General features: G+C 40.9%; 1 protein-coding gene across 5 annotated transcripts; it reads right to left on the bottom strand.

Moving 5' to 3' along the window:
• Positions 1–52: 52 nt before the first annotated feature.
• arhgap17b (Rho GTPase activating protein 17b) lies at positions 53–23,069 on the bottom strand. 5 transcript variants are annotated; one of them, XR_011908077.1, is made up of 21 exons: positions 22,678–23,069; positions 18,124–18,163; positions 11,417–11,521; positions 10,838–10,914; positions 10,461–10,572; positions 10,081–10,157; positions 9,845–9,947; positions 9,368–9,436; positions 9,173–9,254; positions 8,251–8,378; positions 7,568–7,679; positions 7,400–7,481; positions 7,128–7,208; positions 5,808–5,921; positions 5,593–5,684; positions 4,901–5,036; positions 3,807–4,088; positions 3,086–3,207; positions 2,590–3,000; positions 1,236–1,427; positions 53–292 (listed from the first exon to the last, which is right to left on the bottom strand). XR_011908077.1 is itself a non-coding variant. In XM_072369749.1 (21 exons), exons 1-20 carry the CDS (start codon positions 22,728–22,730, stop codon positions 1,994–1,996), a joined length of 2,286 nt encoding a protein of 761 aa, XP_072225850.1. In that variant the 5' UTR covers positions 22,731–23,069; the 3' UTR covers positions 1,337–1,427; positions 1,950–1,993. The 5 variants fall into 5 exon arrangements, 4 of the variants coding, with proteins under 4 accessions (XP_072225849.1, XP_072225852.1, XP_072225850.1 ...); XM_072369749.1 differs by lacking the exon at positions 53–292 and adding an exon at positions 1,950–2,001 and having other exon boundaries at positions 1,337–1,427; XM_072369750.1 differs by lacking the exon at positions 53–292 and adding an exon at positions 1,956–2,001 and having other exon boundaries at positions 1,342–1,427.
• Between the last annotated feature and the right edge of the window lie 2,187 nt (positions 23,070–25,256).

Here is a 25,256-nt window from a genome sequence, read left to right as displayed (position 1 = left end):
GTCTTTTATCATCTTTTGGTCACACATGGGAAAATAAAATGGTGATAGAAACTTTTATGCAGGTTTTTTTGTTTTTTTATTTTTTGTTTTTACATCATAGCCCAAAACAATTTCAAACTGACAATGACCAACTGAAAAGGATCATTTTATACAGCTTAGTTTGAACATTTGAACAAAATGACAAAAAACTCGAATGAAAAACAACATGAAACACTGTCGAACAATCTTTAATTATTAAGGGTAATGATGCATTGTATGATGCATTATGTGCAGAAGAACCACCATAAAAATGCTGAGAATAAAAAGAAGAAAAAAAAGGACAAAACTTTTAGTAAGAATTATTCACTTATTCAAGATTATTTGAATAGTTTTGTTGCATTTGGTCAGAGCTTTGAGGGGGACTGATCATCAAATTTGTAGGAAATATACTCCCTTTGAATTATAAAAGCAAGTCTTTGAGCATCAGAGACAGATTTCAGCTCGTAGATTATCTCATAGGAAATCAGATAAAATCCACTTGAAAAACAATTAAATTCCACTCCACTGAACCACAAAATATAATGATGTAAAAAAGTATCAAGTTTACATGCTGTGGATGGGACACCACTGGAGGATATTGCACTCTCGCCAAAATATTTGGTCTTTAGCAACCACAATGTGCTGAAAAGCTCTTAATTTTCGTTGGCCTATAGTCATTCTTTGGGTCCTTCTTGAACATCACTTTTAACCAGCTGAAACTGATGCTTTGGAAAGTGAAGGAACGTGAAATAAGGATATATAGAAGTGGCTCAAATCTTTACACAATTGAGGAACAAGAAAAGCAAATTAAAAGGGTCTAAAGTAAAACATTCCAAAAGACAGACTCAGATTTCTGTCTCTGAAATAATTCCTATAATTGTAATCTTTAGCATCAAAGGTGAGATTAAAAATGTAATGGGAGAGAGAAAAAAAAACAAACTCCAGCACTCTTTGAGTTCAGCTGCTATGTTAAGGTCCCTTTAGCCTCGAGTCTAACAAGGCTCTGCAGTCCAGTCTTGAAATACGCAGAAGTTTAAAAAGAGCAAAAAAAAAGTTCAGTATGAAGTGTTGGCTGTGGTTTAAAGTGGTGGTTTCAGCCACTGCTCTAAGACAAGGCTTCTGGTTTGGGTCAGTATAAACAGGTGAAAAGGCAGCCGTATTTTTCCCCCCCGGAGAGCAACCTGGCATCTAGAGTGAACCGATGCAGTGCGAGTTACCTGTCTGATATTTGAGGTTAAACATTTAAATCTGGGCCAGCTGTGCGTGTCTTCACAGAGCAGTGCTCTCCGTCCGGATGTGAGGTTCTGGGATGGAGGCGGGCTCTTGACCAGCAGAGCCCACCTCTTCTCGGTTCTCAGTCACCTGGGGGATGAAAGCTCTTCCAATCCCCTTCAAAACCAAACCTCCATCTGCACATGACAGTTAGGGGAACCAGTCAGCAAACAAACAAATAAATAAGCAAAAAAACACAAAGCTGCACGTACAACACTGCAAACTGGGGAGCAAACACACGTGCCACCTTTCCACACTTGGTAAGACACCAAGGATTGCTCTCAGTATTGAATCATGTCAATGCAATTTGTGTACATTCTTAGAGGAGAGTTTCCTTGGTGTGTTATTTTTTTTTTAAATGCAACAACTGTTTTTTTTTTCTTTTTACACAGACTTGTTCACAGTATTTTGTCAAATGTGAGTTTTCACAGCAAAAAGGTTAGTAGCCGAAAGCCATTTCACTTAAACACAAGCGTGTTAGGCATAAGTAACACACAAGCACATGTCATTATACATACAAAAAACAGCATGTAAAGGACATGTGTAAACGAACAGTTACACACTAAAAGGAGAACTATTTGTTTTCCCATCAAAGACGACACACAAACATGCACAGAACATAGAAGCAAGGCGAATGCACCAGCCAGTCAGATCCTTACCATTACCTGCCTTGCAAAGCTCATCTTAGAGGCAGGCCGGCAGCTCAGACATCTGCAATATTTACACATTTCCTGTCATGCTTCAGATCACCATAGCTTCATATAGTGTGTGATACAGTACGAGACAGTGAAACCAGAAAGCCAGAGAGCTAAATACAGCAAGGCCCTGAGAGGAAGCTCAAATCCCTCAATGCTGAAGTGAAGACTGTGTCAGCAGATAAGCAGAAAGTGATTTCAGTTGTTGAAATGCCATCGAAAGGAAACCAGGTTTTGACAAATAGTCGCACATCCTTGAGATGAAATGTTCCCCTTCCTAGAAGCTTGAACTGAAAGATCCTTTTTTATCAGAAATGCCGGCAAAAAAATAATGATAACCAACGAACACTAAAATATACAACACAACACTGAATCTTCACTTGAGTGGCTTTTTAAATATACAATTTGTTACACTGAACTATTGGACATGATGAAAAAAATAAATCCCTGTAAATTCTCTTCAAATATTTTTCTGACGGCACACAGAAACTAACTTTCGTTGATTTACTGCTGCATTACTGTTACTATTAAAACACAAAACTGCTCCTAATTCCTGCTTATCTTACATACCAACATATATAAACCAACAGAAAGAGCGGTTTACCTGTTATGATCTTGGAGGCAGAGCTGCAGATGCCATTACCAGCGTCATCTGCTGCAGGCTGTGGGGGCGGCGGCATGTTGGGTCGCAGACGTGGCTTTGGAGTCGGCTTAGAGGGACGAGGCAGAGATCCAGAGTGGTGTGAGGGGAGCAAGTTGGAGTGTGAGCCATCATGAGGCGGAGTGTCAGGAGGGGTGGGAGTGCTTGGAGGAGATGGCTCTGGCTCCCCCTGGACGTTGTGGGATTGAGGAGGCTGTGGCGGCGGATGGCTCGGGGCTTGGATGCTCTCTCTGCTGGCATGACGACGAGGCATGATGGGGGGGTAATGGGGAGAGCCAGGTGTCTGGGTGTTACTGGACTGAGAGGTGAAGGGGCTGGCCAGTTTGGGGGGAGCTGGTGCCTGCTTTTTGGTGCCTTAAAAGCAGAACATCAAAAAAAGACGTCATCTAAAACATAACTTGATAGTCAAGAACTGGAATAGGAAAGTATAAGTTCTCACCTCTGCGGCTCATATGTGGACTAGGACCTCTTGACCCACCCTGAGAGTGCGGGGTTCCTACTGTAAGATGAACTGACCCGTTCCTCTGTGGAGGGGGGGTGGACATGAGCTCACGGGCTGGGCTGTGAAAATACAACAAGTCCAAACGTTAAACCACATCATTTGTCCTTTACATTCAACGAGTAACAGCTGCACGGGTTTAAAAACTCATGCATCACTTATAGAACAAACAACTTTTAATTCAAGGACCAATCACAGTTAAGTTAATCACAAGAAGAATGAATTAAAAAAAAAGAGCGATGTAAAGACAAGAAAAAGATGCAAAATCAGGAATTTTCAGTAAGGCGTTGCATGCAGAAATCAAACAAGTCCACAAAGTAGTCAAACAACCAGACAAACAGACTGATATGCAGGCAAAAAGGAGGGACGGCACATCTTTAAAAAAACATTGGGCTTAGTTGATCATCACTAGTAGAAGAAAGAGTTAAAGTTGCACGGACAGAACATTTAAAGATTATCATTGCAATACATTTTCAATTAATGAAGCCAAACTTAATGTTGTGCATATTATGAGTGTCATTCTCAACATCCAGAATGAGAGCTGTAAATTTAAAACCAATAAAACACACAACACATATAAAAAGGTGGGTGGGCTCCGGATTGGTTGATTGGCTGCGAGCAGACGGTGGGAGTATTGTTGCTACCTCAGCTCGCTCCTTACCTGCTGTCCTCTGCGCTGAGCTGGGTTACAACCTGAGGCTGCACTGTGGCTACCTGGACCCCACCCCCAAGAGCACCACCACCAATACCAGCAACAGTCAGGTCAGGCTGCTCCACCTCTGTAGCCGGGGACAAAACCTGTGGCTGTGGCTCAAGTTGGCTGGGACGCCCGGCTTCCAGAGGGGATAGAAGGGGTTGGAAGGTGGGTGAGGTTAGTGGTGTCTGCTTTTTTTTTACAGTGTTGCCTCTGCGTGGAAGGGGCTCCGGCTGTTTGTTAACAGGGCTATAAAGTGGGGGAGAGGGGAGAGAGTTCAGGAGGGCAAACCACACGCCATTGAACAGACTGATGGAGCGGGAGACCGAGAGAGACTGAAGAAGAGCGAGAGCAGTGACAGACGCTGCGACAGACAGAGAGAGACGGCACTTCCGGAGTTAAGTGAAACCAGCCCAGAAAGAAGAACCCAAACAAGACATAAAACCACATGACAGTCACCTTCTAAAGAGAGCAACTTTGGACTGCAATGTCACTGCAGGAATAAAGAAACAGATGCCACACCATACAAACAAAATGCAACACAGGAAGGCCACACAAAACATAAAACCAGCAACCTACAGTGTAGCCTTAGCTTTAATTGGACATTAAGGAGATAACATAATAGTACACAACAGTAACATAAAGAAATAGACAAAATGGTGTCCCAACAATAATAAAAGTGGTTTGTGTTTCATGAAGATATCTGAAAGAGAAATATTTTTCATGCTCTGTACCGACCTTGAGTAAAACATAGTTGATTAGCTTATGATAAAATCCCCCATGTAAAACATAATTTAGTGCACAAAAATCACACATAACATCCTCCCATCTTTCCCTCATTAGGGAGTAAATGAAAGAAAGCTACATTAGACTATGGCAAAGCTTTGAAGTCTGGACTGGGCAGATCTTCAGTGGGTGTTTCAGTGACTGTGATGGACTCGTTGGCCACTACATAAAGGGCTGACACAGCTGGTCCCCGCGACTCCTGCCTGCTTAGTGTCTTGGGGCGGGATGGGAGGGTGAGGGGCAGGCTGAGGCTGAGGTTGGGGCGAGACAGGTACCTGTCTTTACGGGGAGTGTGACTGTCCCCGTCCTGCCCCAGGCTGCTGGGGCGTTTCCTGTCCAGGCCGTGTTCGGGGTCTGGGGTGGGTGGATGAGAAGGCATGGAAAACATGCCTGAAACATTGAACTCCACCTCTGGAGGAGAGGGAAAATGGTAAAGTTAAAATTGATTTATAACAATTGACAGTGCTAAATATGAAAAGGGTTAGCAATGAAACACAAGCTATGAAGTCCACCCACTGGTGACCACCCTCACTTGCATTGATGCGTTTAGGGCTCAGTTATAGTATTAGCAAGCCAAAACACTGCACTTCCTCAAAATGCCACATGGTTCTCAACATTTACCAGAATGCCCACTGGCAACACAGAAAGGATGAGATGATGTATTACATATGTTGTTAGAGAAAGGCAGGGCAGTTGGGAGACTAAAGTAAGAGGAAATCATTGTTTTCTAGTTAACAGTCAGTGTAAAATACTGCTAATAATTTGTTTCAGCTGCATGCAATGGACAAAAAGCAACAACAACAAAAAAAATAGAAGAACACGATAGAAGTTTAAGCTTTTATCTTTAGGGAGCAGCCTACTAAACATGTTCAGTGCACTACAAATAAAGTTATGCTCCAGAATAAGACTTATTTTGGATAAGACAGAGAGAAGTTGAATTATTAGAAATACAACAAACATGTTTTACCATCAGGGAAGAACCAATCTGCATGTTGGATTATGGGCTCAATGATGGCTACGACGTGGACTGATGTAGCTGCAGCCATCTCTGCCAGCGTCCTGCGTATAAAAGCAAAACAAGATAGTCAAGAAGAAGAAGAGGATCGACCAGCTTAATTAGCCCATTCACTTTGCATTCAAGTGAGCAATATAGGTATGAGGCATAATATACAGTTTACTCACCCTTCGGTCTTTGCCCAGAGCAGGTTGGGCCCTAAGACTATGGCAATGTTGCTGGGAGTCATTTTATTGACGTCACTGTCCTGAGCCAGTTTAGCCAGGAACTTCACCAGATACCTGCGACATAGACTCAGGTTGCCTTAAAAAGTCCAAGAAACTGATTTGTATCACAAGCTAATTAAGTTCTTTTTGTTCTTTTTTCTTTTGGTAGAAAATAAGTAGAAATTTCACTGCAAGCAAATTAGAATTGTTGAGTTATTAACCCTCAAGCAAGCAATTAACATCTGCAGTCCTCCTCCTAACCCTCCACCACAAACATTCATCTGAGAGTGGGCTTTTCAGGTTTTCTACAGCATACTACACCCTTGGACAGGTAGGGTGAGCTTGTGTACATTTTATACACGTACAGTTGGTTGCAGTCTGCAATGTGGCCACATGACGACACTGCATCCAACACAGTGGAACTTTAAAGCTATTGTCTGGATGTGATTTCTGAGCATTTAAACTGGCAAAACTTCTCACTCTCAGATTGATTTAGATGAAGCTTTGTTTTGTTTTTATTCTCACAGAAAAACCTCAAGGATTTCACAAGTGGGAAAAAAACAACTCTTTTTTTCATATTCATTCATATTCAGGAATCATATTCAGGAATCATATTTCATTCCTCAGATTTATTTCATGACTCCCGTGCTGACCAAGGGGAACACTCTAATGAGGCATCTATGGGCCACTTCATGCTTTCTGCATCTGTCCGTTGGCAAACTTCCTTAAAACATACATTTCATCAATAACTGCCTCTTGGCAGAAACAAATGTTTGCACTGCAAACATGCCACTAATCAAACCCCAGTTTGATTAGTACATACTTGACTTGTTTTGAGGAGAGTTTGTGTGTGGAAATTGGCCATTATACACTCCTTTCCTACTCGTTATTTTTTTACATTATTTCATCTCTTCTTCTTTTGTTGCCGTTTTCACATGGCACTTTTTTTTTCCCTTTCTATTGCATGAAAGTGGAATGTGCTGACATTACAGAGCGACACAAACCCAAAGTGTGGTGATAATAGAACCCCAAAGTGCCTGTCAGCCTGTGCATGTTGAAACAGAATCATGAACTGGCCTTAAGAGACCAACATTATATCCGACATACTGGCATTATCCAAGTCAAAAAGAGGAACTAGGACAATCTCCTCACATTCAGTTCTGTTGATGTACTTTTAGAAACAAAGCTTAGACTTCTGCTGTTTCAGCAAAATTGTGTATTGCATCATCTTTTAAACATACACAAAATTCACTTCAGTAAAATATCTGAAGGTGCTCATACCTGAAGTTGGCTTTGTGAGACTTTGGCAAATTGTTACACGTCACCCACAAAGCCTGAAGCCTTGTGTCAGGGTCAGCCACACTGAAAACACAAACACACACACACTGATATATATATACATACATATATATAAGCAACATTTGCCTATTACATTAGAACCACGGCCTGTCTGTATATACTACTTTACGCATGCATTTAAACTATAGTAGCTCTGTGAGAGTGTGTCTTTTTGCCAAATATTAAAAGTCACATCTGTGTGTGTGCCGTCTTACTTGGAGGCCTGTATCCACTCTTCATACATACTAAAGGTCATTAGCGGTTCAGGAAGTTCCCTCAGGTAGGACTTCAGGGCTCCTGTGTTAAAAGAAAAAAAAATACTATGAGAAAAAGATCTGGAGCAGATGGGTTCACATTTCCTGAATTTGCAGAGGAGGCCGTACCAGCGACGGCGTGGGGATCAGAGTAGAACTCTTCGAGCTGCGAGGTGGAGCAGTCCAGCGCTGCTTTCAGCTTCTTCAGTTTTGAAGCTCCGGCAGCTATCCGAAAGAGACCCTGGAAGGAAGATACAGAGAATGAATACTCTTCAGTAACTAAACACAACTAAACTGGTTCATAACCTAGAATGAAAGAAGTGAGTCTGGGTTGGTAACAGGAAAGGAGAAGTGTCTGGTAGAGTTAAGATAGGAATTGTTCTGGTACCAATAGGTGCTCATCCTCTTTCAAGAGAAGCACTAGTCAGACACAAAGCAGAAGAGTTTTGTTTCCTTTTATAAAAATGCCTTAAATCCCACACCATAGGAAGTCCAGTTGATTCTGTTACATTTAAAGAGTTCAACAGTGAACACGTTAATAGGTAACAGATGTCTACACACACACAGAGTTTTAATGCCCGCAGGCCGCTGACCACAACTTGGCCACAGATGTTTCCAAACTGTAAGCTGCATCATTTCTAGAAAGCTTTCCACATGACCCACATATCCTTCCAACTCAAACAGGGAGGAGTATTTTTCTATGCACAAATTTATATGCAGATTCTGGTCAATTAACCATCAACTTTGCCCTACTTTGGAAAGATTTCTCCCCTTTTTTCTTCCAGGCAACACTCCCACTCACACATCCATACCTCCTCCTTCATGCCGGTCTCCAGCAGCATCATGACGCAGGCCTCTATGGGCAGAGCGATCTCACGGTTGCTCCTCTTCAGGTGCTCGTCCAGGGCCGTGCCAAATGCTGGCTTCTCCATCCAGGAGTCTAGAAGAACGGAGTTTCATCCGTGAGCTGTCTTAGTACTCACATGTGTTACAAATATGTCTACATTTTAAAACGGTAAGTAACAGTGGTCATCTTTTGTGAGTATTAGTCAGACTTGGATGGCTGGATTATTTTTACGTGATCTCTCATTTCATTCTATTTCTCTGTTGTGATACTTTTCCTTTCTTTGTCATGCTCATGCATAGATATAAAGAGTCACCAGGAAACCGGTTTTCCCTGGGTTTTCCCCGAAATAAATCCTTTTTAAGGTGTCATTCTCAGCTCTTGTTACAGTCGGTACGGTTACATGTACAGTGTCGAGCCACATCTTGTACAAGCCACCTAATTATATCCTTATAATTGTTTGCACGCACAAGAGCAGAATCGACCCATTGACTTCAGTATGTTCAGTGTACCAACTTGTGAGAAAACGTTCAAGACTTTCTACTGCTTCCAAATTGCGGTGTGGGCTAAATAGTCCAACAATTCAAAAATAATATTACTCAATATGAACGAAGCTCTAAGCTGCTGAGCAACTGAAATTAGATACAAAGCAAGATTGGAAAACAATACCTTGAGACACTACTGTACTGTGGATTTTTTTTAAATACAACCATAGTGTGAAATTGTTTGTCTTTACTCAGCTGAACTGATTATTTTGGACTTTTCAGCACTGATAACCACGACATATGCAAGGCAGCAAGAAATGACAAACCCGCCTGCATTCTGAGCATCAGAGTTCTCTCTGTATTATAGAGTAATGTTTGCACAGTTAACAAATGTCTGTTCTTCACCTTGTTGTATTTGGATGGATGGTAGAGTTGCCTCCAGAGCAGCCAGAGACCTCTTGTGGTAATCTGCCTGGGCCTCTAATAGCTGGCATGAGCACACGAGCATTAGCACAGACCACATACAAAAAAATATATACATTTATGAAACACTGACCACATTTGAATCACATTTTGATGTGTAAACTAAAGTGAACTCACCATGACATAGTAGCGTGCGTATTCTCCCTCTTTTGAAGCGAAGTTGTACATGTCTGCAGAGAGCTGGTCCTGCAGGATAAAATCACAGCAAAGATGATGGCACACCTTAACCTATCTGCTGTGCATTGCCAATAAAATCCTCATTAAAACACAGATGAAGTCCAGATGGGAAAGCAATGCCCTTTCATTACATCGTTCTAATAATGTGCCTGGCATGACTGTACTGATCCATTCCTGCCACAAGGCTTATTTTGTTCAGCCAGTTAATCAAACACGATCCTGACATTAAGCAGAGGTCCACACTGGAATGTGTGGCTATTAGTTTAGACATGCTTCCATTAAAGTATGTATATATAGTATATTAAATTACTGTAATTGCTACTCTGTTGTATTCCACCTGTACTTTGACTAGTTACTAAAAAAAATAAAAAATTTAAAAACTGTGCACTGAAGGAGAGATATTTTCTTTTCAAGTACCTTGCATATCTCTACTCTATTGAGAGCTTCATCCATCTCGTCTTTGAGCGAATCAACTTTAGCTGCCATAGCCTGGTTGCTGGACTTTGTTGCCTGGTACCACCTGGAGGCCATACATTCAAGAACATTTATAGGAAAAAGCAAGAAATAATCTATATTAATCTTCACACAGTGAAAAGGACAAACCTATCACAAGGCTTGATAAAATCTGCATTATCTTTAGCCTGGAAAAGTACCTTGTCTTTGCTGAGTCATAGTCAAGAACCAGCTTTGCAAGATGCTTTCTCTGTTTAAGGATATTGGGGATCTCTACCTGTGGGAGAATCGGCGAGGATCATCAGACTGACATGCATCTCAACACTGGGATCAACTTTCCCATGAGAACATTTTGTCAATATGAATTAAACAGAATGTTTGAAAAAAATTATTTAATGTTGAAGGCCATCAAAGACAGTATGCACATAAACAGATCCAAGACAGGACTTGGAAATGCTTAATTTGATTATTATAATCATTACAAATTATTGTATATATACAAATATATAAATATATATACTTTAATACAGCTGCATGCAGGTCATGAGGGAATTCGAAGAGTGATAGCGTGGGATTTTACCTCTGCTAGTTGATTGAGAGGCTCCAGAATATCTCTCTCGAGCTGTAATTCATGTTGCATCAGTTCTGTGGCTAACCGGTTTTCTGCCTCCCCACATACGTCCATCATTTTGCTGCACACACACACACACACGCACACAGACACACACACGCACACAAATGTATGCAAATATGACAGTTAACACTACTTCTCTCAAAGCGAATAAAATCAAAACACAAAAAAGATAAATAAACCACACAAACAAAGAAGAGCTTGTTTTGTGTTAACCAGGGTGAATGGGATTTTTTTGTTTTTCAGATTTGCATATTCAAATAAATGTAATACGGGTTGCTGATAAATCCCGCCGATATCAGCCTCTGTGTGTAATGAACCCTCACCCGATCAGACTCTCGTCTCCCAGCTGACCGCCTCCCTCCACCATGGTCTGGGACAGCGCCGTCAATGGCAGCTTTTTCTGCAACAAGACCGGTAAGTGAAATGTCAGCATCTTAAGAAAACATGATTTGAATAGGACCGATTTGGTTGAAGAAAAATACAGTAGTAAATGCAGGGGAGTCAAACAATGTCAGGAAGATTTATGTGAAAAAGAACAGAAAAGTGTGGCAATGCAACAGAACAGTGTTTCCTTTAGAGTTGTGTCAAATGTACTGGCTGTGTGGACTGGGGCTGCTAAGCAGGGACTGTCACGCTGGCAGGAGGCCAGGGCTGAATATCTTTCCACTGAGTCTCTCAAGAAAATATGCTACGTGTTCACAACACAAGATGCCAGCTCCTAACTACGGTAATACTGACAGCTTGAGTCATCGTGTTTTAATTTGTGCACAAGCTATATGTGACAGGAGCCTCTCTGAGTGACATACAGCAAAATGTGGCCTGTCGCCAATATAATGGGATGGCAAAGTCAGGGTAAAGCAGACCAAGTCAAAGGTCAGTTAAAAAAAAAAGTTTTTTCTTACATGTCTCTTCTCCGTGTCTGTGCCCAGCTGACCCTGCAGACAGGACACCAGCCGCTTTTGCGTATTGTGCGACACCAAGCGCACCAGCTCCATTCTCCTCTCGATCTGTGTATCCAAATGAGACACAAAATGTTTTAAAAGTCAAACCAAAATGACATGCCATCAATGGCAGTCAGTTAACTGATTTAAACTGGAACAAAGGAAGCAGCGTAATGACTGTTCCATCTTCCTGTTCAACGGAAACCACCCAGGTGAGGGCTACAAATCAAAACACAGATGCACACTCATATGCAATCTTATCATCCTGCTTTTGTTATTGAAAGATGGTGAAGGATGTAGTAAAGGAAAGGAAAGTGTATTTACATAGCACTTTTCAAGAGCAACTGTCACAAAGTGCTTCATAATAACAAAAATAAAAAGAGAGGTTGAGATAAACACATAAAACAAGACAATCAAAATAAAAGGCAATCAAACCACGATTTAACAAAAGCCAGTTCAACCAAATGAGTCTCGAGCTGCTTCTTAAAGGTATCCACATTGTTCACAGATCTTAAGTTTAATAGGAGAGAGTTCCAAAGTTTGGGAGCTACAATCTCAAAAGCACTTTTGTTCTGAGCTGTGATCGAGCTACAACCAACAACCCCTGATCAGAGGACCCTGAGGTTTCTACAGCTGTTGTTCGGTTTCAGCAAGTCTGACAAATGAAAAAGGGCTTGGCCATGCAATGCTCTGAATGCTAGATTCTCAACCTGATGGGGAGCCAATGAAAAGAAATCAAAACTGGTGTTACACGGGACCTTTTGGATGTCTTTGTCGGCAGCCTGGGAGCTGCATTCTGGAGCAGTTGTAGGCAGTGCAGAGATGCATTGTGAAGAGAGAATTGGCAAGAGAAAAAATAATTACAATAATCCAGACAAGATGAAACAAAATTATAGATAATCATTTCAGTGAGGAGGGATACAACAGGCCTGAGTTTAGTTCAGCTGCTAAAAACAGGAGAGAACTAAACTATTTTGACCCAGTCTGCGGACCCAGTCTCAAATCCTGATTCATACAAACTCCAAGATTACACAAAGATGGTTTTCCCTTAAGCTGGCATTAAATCAAGAATCTTTATCAACTTGTGGCCAAAACCAGCTGGAACTGAAACAAGCACCTCAGTGTTTTTGGTGTTTAGTTCAATAAAGCTGTTGGCCATATAATCTTTTACAGACTGCATGAGGCTCAGAGGGACAGATGTCTCTTAAACTTCACCAGGTTTAAAAAAAAAAATCTAAATGAATAACATCCGAGTGACAGTGATAGGATACACCTTTAAATGTACTTAATAAATAACATGACACAGGTTCAGGGGCTAATTGAAAAATACAAACATTTACTGAAAAAGACCCTCCAGAAAGATACGATGAGAAGCACTTAAAAGCGGTCCCTGAAATACCCTCCCACTCCCTGGGTGGAGGCACCCTTTGTCTAGTTCTGTCCAGCAGAGGCAGCTCAGACAGACAGATGGAAAGAGTCTGTGTCAACACAGACTGATGGATTGTGGTCTTTACTGACCAGAGGGAACACTTTTTCTTACAGGAGATATGAGATACAGCCAAGGAAAATTCACAAGTCATTTTGACTGCAGCCCTGGTCTTCAGGTTATACTTCTTAGGCAGGTATTAAGGAGATTTTCCTGGTGCTTTTGCATGTCCTAACCCTTTAACTACAAGCTATGCAGTATAGATTACAATACCAGGGCCTATCTTCCACAGAATAATATAGTTTAATAGAAGAGTTGTATGTGCTAAATTTGCTGATTATATCAAATCCCAAGAAACATCTGCTTTTTAAAAACCAAGCAACTAAAAAAGTAATCATCATCAAGGGTAAACTGCAGAATGTATCGTCAGGCTACTTGAAAGAATGCAATAACATTGTTGTGCTCAGACTGTAGGAAATAGCATGTGCCATATTTGAAAACAAAATTGTGAATGAAGTAAGACATTTATGGTATCACAAACGCTATAAAGTCAAATTTCTTCAAATATTTCTTGTTTTTGTACCAAACTAGCTGCCTGTCTGTGAAGCGAAGTATGAACTTCCGCTTCCTGCTTCAGTGTAAACATCCAGCTATGCCCTGAAGTCTGAGCTCATTCGCTATATGATCCCATCTTCTTCCTTCGCTTTTATCGTTACTAATTCACTGTTCCCTTCGCATCACTGGATAGACGTTTCTCCCTCATGCCACACCACAGCTGGATTTGGCTTCCTCCTTTTGGCTGATCCCTAACTCTGATTAATACATGGAAGCGTCGCACTATCTGGTGATGGCTCGACTGGAAGCGGCTTTCCAACACTATGTGCCAAGAAGGAGAGAAGGAGGCCTGAGTGCCTGCAGTGTGGGCGGTACAGCTGAGGACTGGATACACTTGACAATCTCAGTTAATGTCTGTAGAAAGTGAATTCTTTTTTTCCTTTTTCCCCCCGAGGGTACAACAGAAGACTCTCAGGAGACACACAGAATACATAAAGCATGTGTTGATGCACACAATCTACAGCAACAACAAGTTGTCAAAGTTGTAACACGCTCCTCTGCCTCTCCTTAGCAACACTGTGATTTGATTGATACAAATGTCATTTAGTCACAGCTTTTTCAGATTTGCCATTACGCCCAGGCCACAAGGTGGAAAAGATTATTTAAGGAATTTAACACTACTTTTTCCATTTCCACATAAAGATGCTGACTGGAAATATGATCTCATATGGTATTGGAGCCCCCCCATAATGTATTTGTATCATCATTTAATATTTTGATGTGTTAACAAAAACAGCAAAATCCTATATTATTTTTGACTGCACATCATAGAAATATTGTATTTCGAGGGAAGTGTGGGAACACTCAGAAGCAGAAAGTGCTATGAAACAAAGCTTTGTTTTTGTTTGTTTTCTAAGACCACTAGCTAACAATTTTTCTGCAAATCAGATAAACATCAATGGTACCTCAACAAAAGAAGGGCACAAAATGGGTGAAGCCCTTATCAACAACCAAAGAAAAAAGAAAAGAAAAAAGCAAGAGTTTAATGATCTGAAGTCTTAGTTTCAAATCTCAAACTGCACATTTAATTGTGCTCACATGACTTTTCTCTGAGAATTTACCTCAATTTAATAAACTGAGACTGATACACACAAACACCAGCACAGACAGAGAGGAACACCCTGACCAACAGTGGCCAAATAGTAGAAAAGAGAGAAAAAAATAAGAGAAAACTCCCTGATAATAAGCCCACACACACACACACACACACACGTACATGTGAAAATGAACAGAACAGACTATCCCTTCCACTCCCCTGTTGCAGCGCTGTCCAAAGGTTTACCAGCCACTTATTGCAAACTTCTTTTTTTTTTCCCCAAGACAGCAGTAAAAAGAAAAAGTGAACAGCAAGCCGACGACCTCTGACCTGCGACAGTCAAAAATATGGAATGTTCAGTGAGTCACACAGGAACCGTGCGGATGGGTGGGTTTTGTTTTCTGGCTTGGAGTTGCTCCCACTGACTGAATAGCTGGGCAACTGGCAGCAACAAAACTAGAGGGCTGGCCTTGTTGGCAGGACTGCTAACCGTCTGACTAAATGATGATGAAGCAGAAACAGGATTCAAATGTAGTAATGTTTACCGTAAGAAATACTTGCAACAAGTTGGAAAATAGACAACTCTAGATGCAAACCCTTGCTACTAATATTTTCCCTAAAAGCCATGAATTGGTGTTTTATGTGACCTGCCTTGGATCATTCTAAACTTGAATACCTCGCCCTTAGAAATAAGGTACTACTGTAGCTATTCTTAGTCATATTTTAGAGTTTGTCATTGAAAACTTTCCTAAAATTTGACTCTTTAGAAGAGCTGATATGAAATTGTAGGCAAACCCTGAGTAGGCCAAATCAGAACAGACTGGACTTGTTGAGAAGGGGAGGCCTCGTAGCTTCTGTTTTTACAGGAAATTCTAAATTTGCTGTGAGCAGCTCTTTGCTGGTCTTTCACTGGAGCTTTAAATATAAAGCCAATACACAGACTGTGTGGCGTCACACTGGATGATGAACTTTTAGTTTGACTTGAGTTTGTTATTTGGCAGCTGCAGTCTTGGACTTTTAGAGCCATGAGTGATGTGCAAGTGATTGATGATCAAGAACATGAGAACAGTATGTCCTTCAGGTTGTGACAAAAGAATTCACCTCTCACCCAAACCATTCAATCATTTTTGGTTGGTAGCATTCTTCTGGTTGACAAGCAAGTTGATACCATGTCAAGAGATGAATCCGACGCCTTTAGAGCTCTGTATATTTTGTAAATACTGTACACTTTACTGTTTCACATCAATATGCCATTATCCCATGTGACTAATCTTTGCTAAGTTTTTTACTAGTTTTGTGTAAATGTGCTGACTAATTCGCCTTTGAAAGCACCTCTAAGTGGCCAACTAAAGAACTGCAGTTTTTGCCATTTCCACAGCTGCTTAGCTTAGCAAAAAGAATGAAAACGGAAGGAAACTTCTGCACTGGCTACATCCACCACGTAACTTTCAAACCATTTCTCCCAGTTCAGGTTTTAATACTAAGTTTAGAAGCTGCTTCATATTTCACATACGTACACATGTGATTTAAGTCTTATCTCATCGAACAGTTGAAGAAGACTTGGAAGTTTCGCTTCAGCTGGTCCACTGATAATACACAGCAACAGATATAACCGATTATACCTACCATAATACCGGTCCATCTTATCGTCATTTGTATTCAAATACTGAGATATGGAACCAGTTCCAGCCTAAGTCTCTGCAGTGTGAGACCAGGCAGGCACAGATACAATCTCGTCTGACAGCCTTCTAAACTCTCGCACTGAGTGAGGACGTGCCCAAACAAGATAAATACTTTACCCAATGCAAAGCACTATGGAAAATGGAAGAGAAAAGATTACTGTGACAGAATGGAAATCATAGTGTCAAATTTCAAGTTGGACTGTTCCCACAAGGGGGCTGTAGGGGCTTGTGGGGAGGGGGTTAGGAAAAATTATTCTTCCTCAGCTTATGTTTGGAAAGAGGGAGAAAAACTTTTCCAGGCAGTGTGATTAAATCACAATGCTGATAATGATTCACTCGTCTATGAATCAGTCAACTACACATTTGACAAAGATGACCGTTGTCAGGCAGCAGATGTGAAAACTGACTATTAGCCGCATGTGACTGAGTATCTGATGTCCTTTTGTCGTTTTTAAAAAACACAGATTCTGACAGGCTCAAGTTGCCAAAAAATATCCAAACCGCTTTCACAACGCTGACCTCCTGACAATCACATTCCTCACTGGGAGCTGGAGCTTAAGGAATGTCTAAAGCAGCACAAAGTTCCTGTCGTTCAGCACCAAAGAAGAGTAAATGCATTCTGGGGAAGGGCTGTGTCTGTTTCTGATATGTGCTTATGGTTAAAAAAAAAAAAAAAAAAAAAAAAAACTGTTAAAGAGAAGTCTAAAAATAAGAGTCTATATGCATTTGTTCATGTTCAGTACGAGATATTTCTGCTTAGCCTGCTGGTGTGTGGTGCATTACTGAGCGTACCCCACACCAGGTTCATAGTTCACTGCTGCGGGTCATAAAACTTTGACCTCTGTGAAGCCTGCAGGAGTTTTTCCTTTCACTCGTTTACCTTTACGCTCCTTCCACAAAAGTTCCCTTGTTCTCCAAACGTGCTCCGTCTTTCTTCGTGCTCGTCATATTTATTCACACACTTTTACTAAAAGTGATCTCACAGTTTCACAAGGCAAAGTGTTCCCATCCCCCACCAACATGCACATACACACAGTCACACTCTTCAGTGTGCATCCACAGTAATTTTATGATAACAGAACACAGCCAGAGTTCGCTTTGAGAGGAAAACCATGAGGCACTTCTCCTGCAATGCCAACCTTGAGCTGGCGAGGCATGACTGAATGAAAAACTAACCAGTAATGTTTTTATGCCAGCAGTTTTACACCAAGCCTGCAGAGACTTGGCAGCAACAAGCTGCAAAGACATGATGGCTTTAACAGAGCTTTTGAGAAGATCTTGTAAGCCCTTTTGGTAACTTTCGTATTCTATCACCCGACAAATGTGCTTTAAAGGAACTGTTTCCATGCAGATTAGTTTCGTATAAGCTGGTGTAAACTCTGCTGAAGACACCCTTTGCGAGTGACAGAATTAGAACCGTGCAGTTTGCGCAGTTTCAGGCAGACACAACTTTAGCTGCTAGGGGAGTAAAACCACAGTCAGCTCTTACGTCAGCGATTTTTATAAGAAGAATTTTACAGTGAAATGCAAAAATGTCCCTTACTTCTCACAAGTAGGTGGTACAAAGAGGTAGACAGAATGTTTTCAGGTTGCAGCTTTCCAAACACATTTAATTTACAACCGTGATGACAAAAAAGAGAAATAGCATGGTGAACACTTCTCAAATATCATTAAAATGCCTGCATTTCCAAAAAGCATGTGGTGACATTTGGCCTTGTGTTTACACTGTCCCACGGGCACGAGCAACTCCACACAGCTCGCACCGGAATTATGGGAATCATTGTCGGTCATTTTCTGTTTTTAGGAAAGTACCAGCTTTCGATATAATTTCAACACCACTGCAATGAATTCAGTCAGATAATCACACAATTTATGTCATACAGAATGAACACCAGCATGTGATATTTACCTGAAGGAGGTCATCACTCAGGACCTCAGTTTTCTCGGCCCTGTGAAGAGAAACAGAAAGGCAAACAGTCAAAAGCTGAAAACAATGAAAAACACATCTTCAACATATATTCATCATACACCCTTATAAAGCAGCCAGCATATGAAAGTGACAGACTGTGCATACAGCCTGTAGAGCTTCAAACTAACCTGCTACTATATTCTGTGACAGTGCGGGTGTTTTGTAACGTTTGTGTGGTGAAATGCTTCTTTTTTTGTGTGTATGTACAAAGTCCATTTACTGTTGTATTTTCATCCAATTATCGACTATTTTCTGGAAGCCAAATTAACTTGTGCACATCTAATGTTACACTTGCAGTGAAAGAAGCTTCAGCTTCGGAGCACAGCAGTTCAGTTTATCCAACCAAACCTATATGCAATTTGCTCTGTGTGCCTGCAGCAAACTGAAATGCAGAATAAAGTTTTACCTTTACATATACTTGACAGGATGCACATGAGCATTATGAGATACCGAGTAGCATTTGTAAACACACAGTCAACATGTGTGTACGAATGGCCTTGCTGAACCTGTGAGATTCCTCCCCTCTGTCTGAAAACACACTTCTCCTTGAGTCATCTGCCTGCACCTCATTTGTTATGGCAACAGGGAAAGGTGTGTGTTTATCTGTGTGTGTGTGTCAGGGTCAGAGTTGCCAAGATGCCTCCTGATGTGGAGACACACAACACAGCTGTGACAGACTTTGCAGGAACATTCTGCCATGACATCACCTCAAAGCTTCAAGGAAATGTTGACTAAATGCCAACGTCAGCCCACAAACATCAGAAGTAAAAAAAATAGAGGTTGGTCACTCTTTTTTTCAGTTCTTTGTTTTGAATCTTGCTGAGCAAGTGAGCTGAAAAAAATTAAGTAATTACACTCGATATCCAACTGTATCATCAATATGTAACAAATACACCATTGCACACATGCATCGTGTCTCCACACATAAATCCCAGTAGATCTCTTCTGTCTGTCTCCCAGCTCAGGTCCACACTATCTCAGAGGGATCAATTAACCCTCTCCCACGCATGAGTTATTACCTAATACCATCACAAGCCTCAGGAATAAGGTATTCTTGTTGCACAGTTCACATACAGCACAGGCTTACCTCACTCATGCCTGAAATATCCTCACAGTTAATCGAAAACGCCCCAGGGTGTAGTCTGCAGACCATGAGGGGAGATTTTAATTCAGCTGGTCAAAGGCTAAACTGACAGCAGACTATTTCGTAGCTTTGCAATGGTGAAAAGTAGAGACTCTTGCTTTTGTGATTGTGCAGAAATGTTTTACTGAGAACTGCACTGAACAGCACTCCACATGAGAACAAGTCAAACTTACTTGAAAGATACAACCAGAACTGGGCATGAAAACTATTGAAGGATTAAATATTGAACGAGCTGATACAGTATTCGGTCAATAAATGGCAAATTAAGTCCATGTTTTGTTTGTCCGTCCGGGGCTATTGCAGAGAAGTGGAAGTGTAATATGTTGGACTGCGAAAAAAGGACCTGTGCCATCTGTACATACAAAAATAGCCATTTTAACGTAACGAAAACACTGTTTTTGGAGGCTCAGATCACTTGCATGGTGCCAAGAATCTTTAGATGGCCAATTAGTTTTCTGTCAATATGCTGAAGCCAAGCTGCCATCAAAATCTGGTCAAAATCCATTATTGCTATCTCAGATTTATTCCATTGAAAATTTAGCAAGTTGTCCTGCTAAATCAGCCATCAATGCTATAGCTGAAGACTTTTGCTTTGAATTTGCAGAGAAGCACCTATAAGTCTCAGAACAGCGAGACAGCCTGAATGTTCCACGTAAAACATTCAAAGAATCAATCCAGACAACTTGTGAGCTTTTGCACATGCTATGAGGAACAAATTAAATGAGGAGCAAGCGAGAGGAGAAGTTAGCACAAGCTAGGTGGGGAAAACAGGAAAAGCAAGGCTGAAAAAGGTGCCACGGCTCTCAGTCATAAGTGACCAGGACAGCCACGGGAGCTGCAAAGGCACAGAAAGCTGTGAGGACCAACTGGTGAATCTCTAATCTTGTTGAAAGCAGTAGAAAGTGAATCCTCTCCCATACGTCCAATTGCCTGCAAGTTGGTACAATCTAGCTTTCCTCTTCTTGAAAATAACACTCTGGGTCAAACATTTAAATGCCTTAATCGCAACAATATTGCTAAAGAGCGTATAGCGTAGAAAGACTTTTTTTTAGCAGATTAATAATTGTTGGATATGGACTTTAAATAAATTTCAATTTGTGTTTGGACAGCTGTGGACTCTTTTTTGGTTTTGTTTCTTAAAGAAACTGTCTAACATATGCTATTGTTACAGGAACTGCGTTTCATCATTAGAACAAATTATAAGAAACAATACTGAACGGCTGGTTTCAGGCATGATCTGAGCAACACAGGATTTTGGGGGGTAGAAAAATGGATGCGAAGGACTCAATCTGTACTGAATAAGTGAAATATAGTAAACACATTACACAATAGTTGAAATGAGCAGTTTGTTTTGACTTTAGATATATGATCTGCTATCAGAAAACCATCATAGTGATCCTCATGATTGCATTACATGTCAGGCTTTAGTGGCTCGCCTCTGAAGGTAAAAGATACATGAGCAATCATTAGAGTCTTATCAATAGTGAATTAGCATTGATTTGACTGGAGTATGGTTTGGCTCTGGCCAGCAGCTTTTGTTCTTAGAATAGACTCCCTCAATGCTGGAGAACCACAAGCTGAAAGAAACTTACAGTACAAATAGCATATGTTCAAAAAAGCACAAAATCAGTGTGTACATTGTGTGCAGATTACAGACTTAACTTGTATGAAAATCAATCAACCACAGCCTGTTCATATTATCATGTTTTACATCATTGTTGAGGTTTTTAGTGAAATGGTTCTGTGAAGATCTTTTTACTCCACGGTTCTCCAAAAGTGAACAGATTTGTGAGTGCTACTACCCTGCAGTCTTTTACCACAATGCAACTGTATGTGATTCAAGCTGCTTCCTCATATTAATCCCATGCAAATCAAACTGGCTTCCTTTTTTTGTGAAAGCACTCCTCTGTGGCTGCCTCCCCGTCAACAATTGTGGAAATGCTTACTCCACAAAATCCCTATCTGCCCTTCCCTTCACGGGCCAAACAGAACAGCAAATCATCACAAACTGGCCTGCTCTACTTTGTCCACCAGATCTTCTCTGTTGAAAGCAGCTTATACTTTATTTGGCCCCTGCTGCATTAAGTGTATTTGTCGTCAGATCCCATTTACATGTACTCAATGACAATGGTTTACGGTTTATTATACATAAAGACGCTAACCAGTACAGACATGGACAAACATGTTACTGAACCAGTCGCTTCTTGACAGCATTATTTGTTGAATATATATATATATATATATTTAAAAGCCAAGCTCTTCTAACTCTCATGTTATTTCAGCAATGCCATAAATGACACCTGAGCATTTCTGGCATGTTAAACGCTATCCAGCTATAATCCAGGGTGTCAGCGTGTTTGCAAACACATTTGCTTTTCAGAAACCAAGCTGTCAAGCTGCTCTGTTGACTTTTACTGCTCTTGCACAACCTGTGGAACAATGTCACAGAGCAATCCACGACTAGAACCCACAGGGTATCGGTCAGAAAGGCATTTTAAAGAAACCCTGTGAGGACTGTAGATCGATTCACTGATAAAGTGATCCTCAAAGACATTGTCTCTGTGGTGGCTGCTGATGGAGAGCAGGGCTGGACGGCCCCGTGGGAACGAAGATGAAGGGAGAGGAGGGAAGGGCAGAGGACGATCTTATCGTTTATGCCATCATACGTCCAAGCTTACATCTTAAGAAATTCCACAGCAATTCCACAAGTGCATAACATCTAGATAGTGTAGTCAAAAGTGGGCAGTGAGATAGATCAGACGTTCAAATTCATTAAATAGCTCAAAAGTGCTGATCCCAGATAAGAAAATTAGGAAACGACTCCAGTTGGAGCCATTGCAGTTAGATAGGTGGCCAACAGAAAATATACTTCAGTCATTTCATTATAACAGAAAACTTTTTTCTTCAGTATCAAAATAAATCTGATGGATATAGAGTCAACAGAATAAACATTGACTCTGAAAAATAAGATTAATGCCAGATTAATCAGGGTGTTTAGCTGTAGAAATCTAATGGAGTTACCACTGCACTGCAACTCTGGATCATTTAAATAACCCATCAGTTTTAAAGCTACATGTAGAGGAGCATCTATTGCTTTCTTGGCCTCCCTGATGTTGAAAAAAAAATACAATACACAAGGTTACTATATTTCTGAAACTACTAAATTGGAAACAAATGCTCAGATTTCCTAAAAGGAAATCTCTTCAGGTATTTCCTATAACAAAACATGGCCCAGCCCTTCCGACGCCGCCCACAACAAGAACACAGATGACAATAAAACATACAAATTAAGGGAGACAACAGTATGACATAAACCTGCAGGAGTATTCGGTCACAAATCTAACACCCACCTTCCAACAGTCTGGTTGGCGAGTTGCTTCATGCGGTTAAACTGCTTCTTCATGTTTGCGTCCTCTCGGCGTCTCCTTCAAGTCTGGAAAAGTTTGCGGCACTGTCGATCATCAAACCGTAGATCCAAAGTTGCTCTACGTCGCAGCCATTGTGGCAGATCGAGTCGTACACCGATCACTTTTACGCACTAAAATGGAGTGGCTTACTCTGTCAAACCTGGTGACATTACCCGCCGCTGTGAAACGCCACAAACAAGCTGGAAAGTCAGAGGAAACAGGCTCTGACGGGCTTCAGGTTCCCCATTGCTACTAATGTCAGGCGCTCTGTTAAAGTGACTAGTTTCAGCACGACCAGTGAGGTGGGAAGAAGGAAGTGCCTCTACTTCCCCGACTGTAAGACGCATGGCCCAGTGGTGACATGTGATACCTTTGAACGAAAAAAAAGAAAAGAAAAGAAAAAAACCATTGACTCAGTCCCTGGTCTGACAAAATCATACATCTGAGAGTGGACATAAAGCCATTTTAAATCACCACAATTGCTTTAGAAGAAGCTGCTGGTAAACAGAGACTAAAACTAACAGCATGACCCTGTGCACAGACGTGCAAAGGGCCCCACGCCCGAATACACAAGCACATTCAATCTGAAAGAGACGCGATACTTTGATTGTCTATGGCTGTTGTGTGTCTGTTAGACTCTTTTAGGCGATATTTTGATCTATGATCGTTTTGACATTTTTTGAAACAGTGTGTTTGCGTTTATTTTATTTCTCTCTCTAGTAATTTCTACTCTCTTTGTAATTGATTTGAGTCTCCTTGTTACATTTTCATTTAAATTTTCTTGCAGTTTGCTGTTGTTCTGCTTTGAATAATTTCGCGTATCTTTGTCACCGTTTGTGCCTCTTTTTGGTGGCTTGAAAGACCACCTACAAATGTGAACTACTGCCCCCCCACCCCCACCCCCAATTTCCAGCAAACTGTTCTTGCTTATGCTGCACATCATAAAAAATAATAAAAATGATGTAGCAGCAACTTTGACGGGCAGATTGGTTAGTTGAAGGTCAGTTTCCGACCAACGATATCACTCGTTTGTCACAGTGATCTGCTGCCCCGTTGTGGCTGCTGAAATGATTTTTTCTGATGCTCAGAGCATACTACCCATGTAGTAGCTGCTTGGTGGGGGTAGTTTTAGAGTTCCTAACGTTAGTTAATGATGGGTTGACCCACAGGGGAAAAAAAGAAAAAGATTGACACAAGAGACATCTAAATGCAAATTTTCAGGGAAGGCCTATATTAGAGAGCATTTCGAGGCAGACAGTGAGAGTAAAAGCTGTCAACAGGAACAACTCTGATCTGTGCAAAGGCTGATAAACATTTCATGTCATGAGAACTATGAAAGCTGTTTGGTCACTGGACTGATGGTGACTACTTGAGCCCTATACATGTAGAACAACTTTGCCCATTCCAATGTGCACAAAACAAACAGATCATTTGAACACTATGAGGTTCATTTTATCAGAGTTGAATGATATTAAGGAACAAGTTGTACTATGGTTTCACAGACTTACAAGCTGCCTTGCAGTCAGTTGAAAGCACACAGACTCATAAAGCAGCTCAGTGAAAGAATAAAATGTCTTTTGCATTGGTAAATCTGGGTTTACGTAGTCTTTTTGTCCTGTTCCACAGTAATTGTTGTTGCTGTTCCTTTGTTTATTTCCGTGGTTGCAACCCTATGAGCCAGGACGACTCTTGACTTTAGCTCTTCCAGCTAACAAAGTTCAGAGATTATTCAGCTCCTGTTAGGAGAAGCTGGTGGGAGCCGCTTTCTTTTTCTTTTATTCTTGTTTGTCGGTCATACAGACTGTGGAGCCTGATGGATATAATATATCATTATACATTTAATCTCTTCATTTATTGGAGACAATGTGGACTAATCCTACCTTTAAAGCAGATTTTTTACCCCTCTGTGTTTTTTTCTCTCACCTGTTGTTTCCATTTCTGCTGAACCTGGCCATCTATCTGTTTTAATAAATGGAAACCCGGTGGTCCCATCATTGCTGCCTTCAGCTGGCTGGGGATGCTGGGAGCTGCTGAGGTACAGGTGAACCTGTAACATTTGTGTGCCCCTTTAGACACCCTCCCAGCTGAGTTATGTCTCATTGATGCCAACAGCTTTAGAGAGAACTATGCCAAGGCCCATCATCATGTCACTGTGGTGGTGCTGATGGGGGCTGTGAACTCCCTATGCTGCACTAATCACTGACACCTTGGGTTAAAAAACTTTCAATGTATTTGATCTTATATTATTAAGTCAAATTATTTTTTGTATTTTGTGCTAATAAAAATAAATATTCAATATTTATACATGTGTTTTTTTCCACTATTTTCAGATGCATATGGTTTGAATGATTTCCAAATCCAATGTGTTTTGTTTTTGATATACATTTCATGCATCTTGTTTTTTTTGGACACTGTGTAGTAGAAAAAGTTGCATTACTTTAAGTTTAGACATGGTTTAGCATAATGATATTTTCAGTGCAAACATTTGGCCTAGTTCATAAGCCATTTGTCAATTCAGTTTC

This window comes from Leuresthes tenuis, unplaced genomic scaffold (genome assembly GCF_036924035.1).
Source record: "Leuresthes tenuis unplaced genomic scaffold, fLeuTen1.0.hap1 SCAF_17, whole genome shotgun sequence".
Lineage (NCBI taxonomy): Eukaryota > Metazoa > Chordata > Actinopteri > Atheriniformes > Atherinopsidae > Leuresthes > Leuresthes tenuis.
This window is presented reverse-complemented; position numbering and strand designations above follow the sequence as displayed.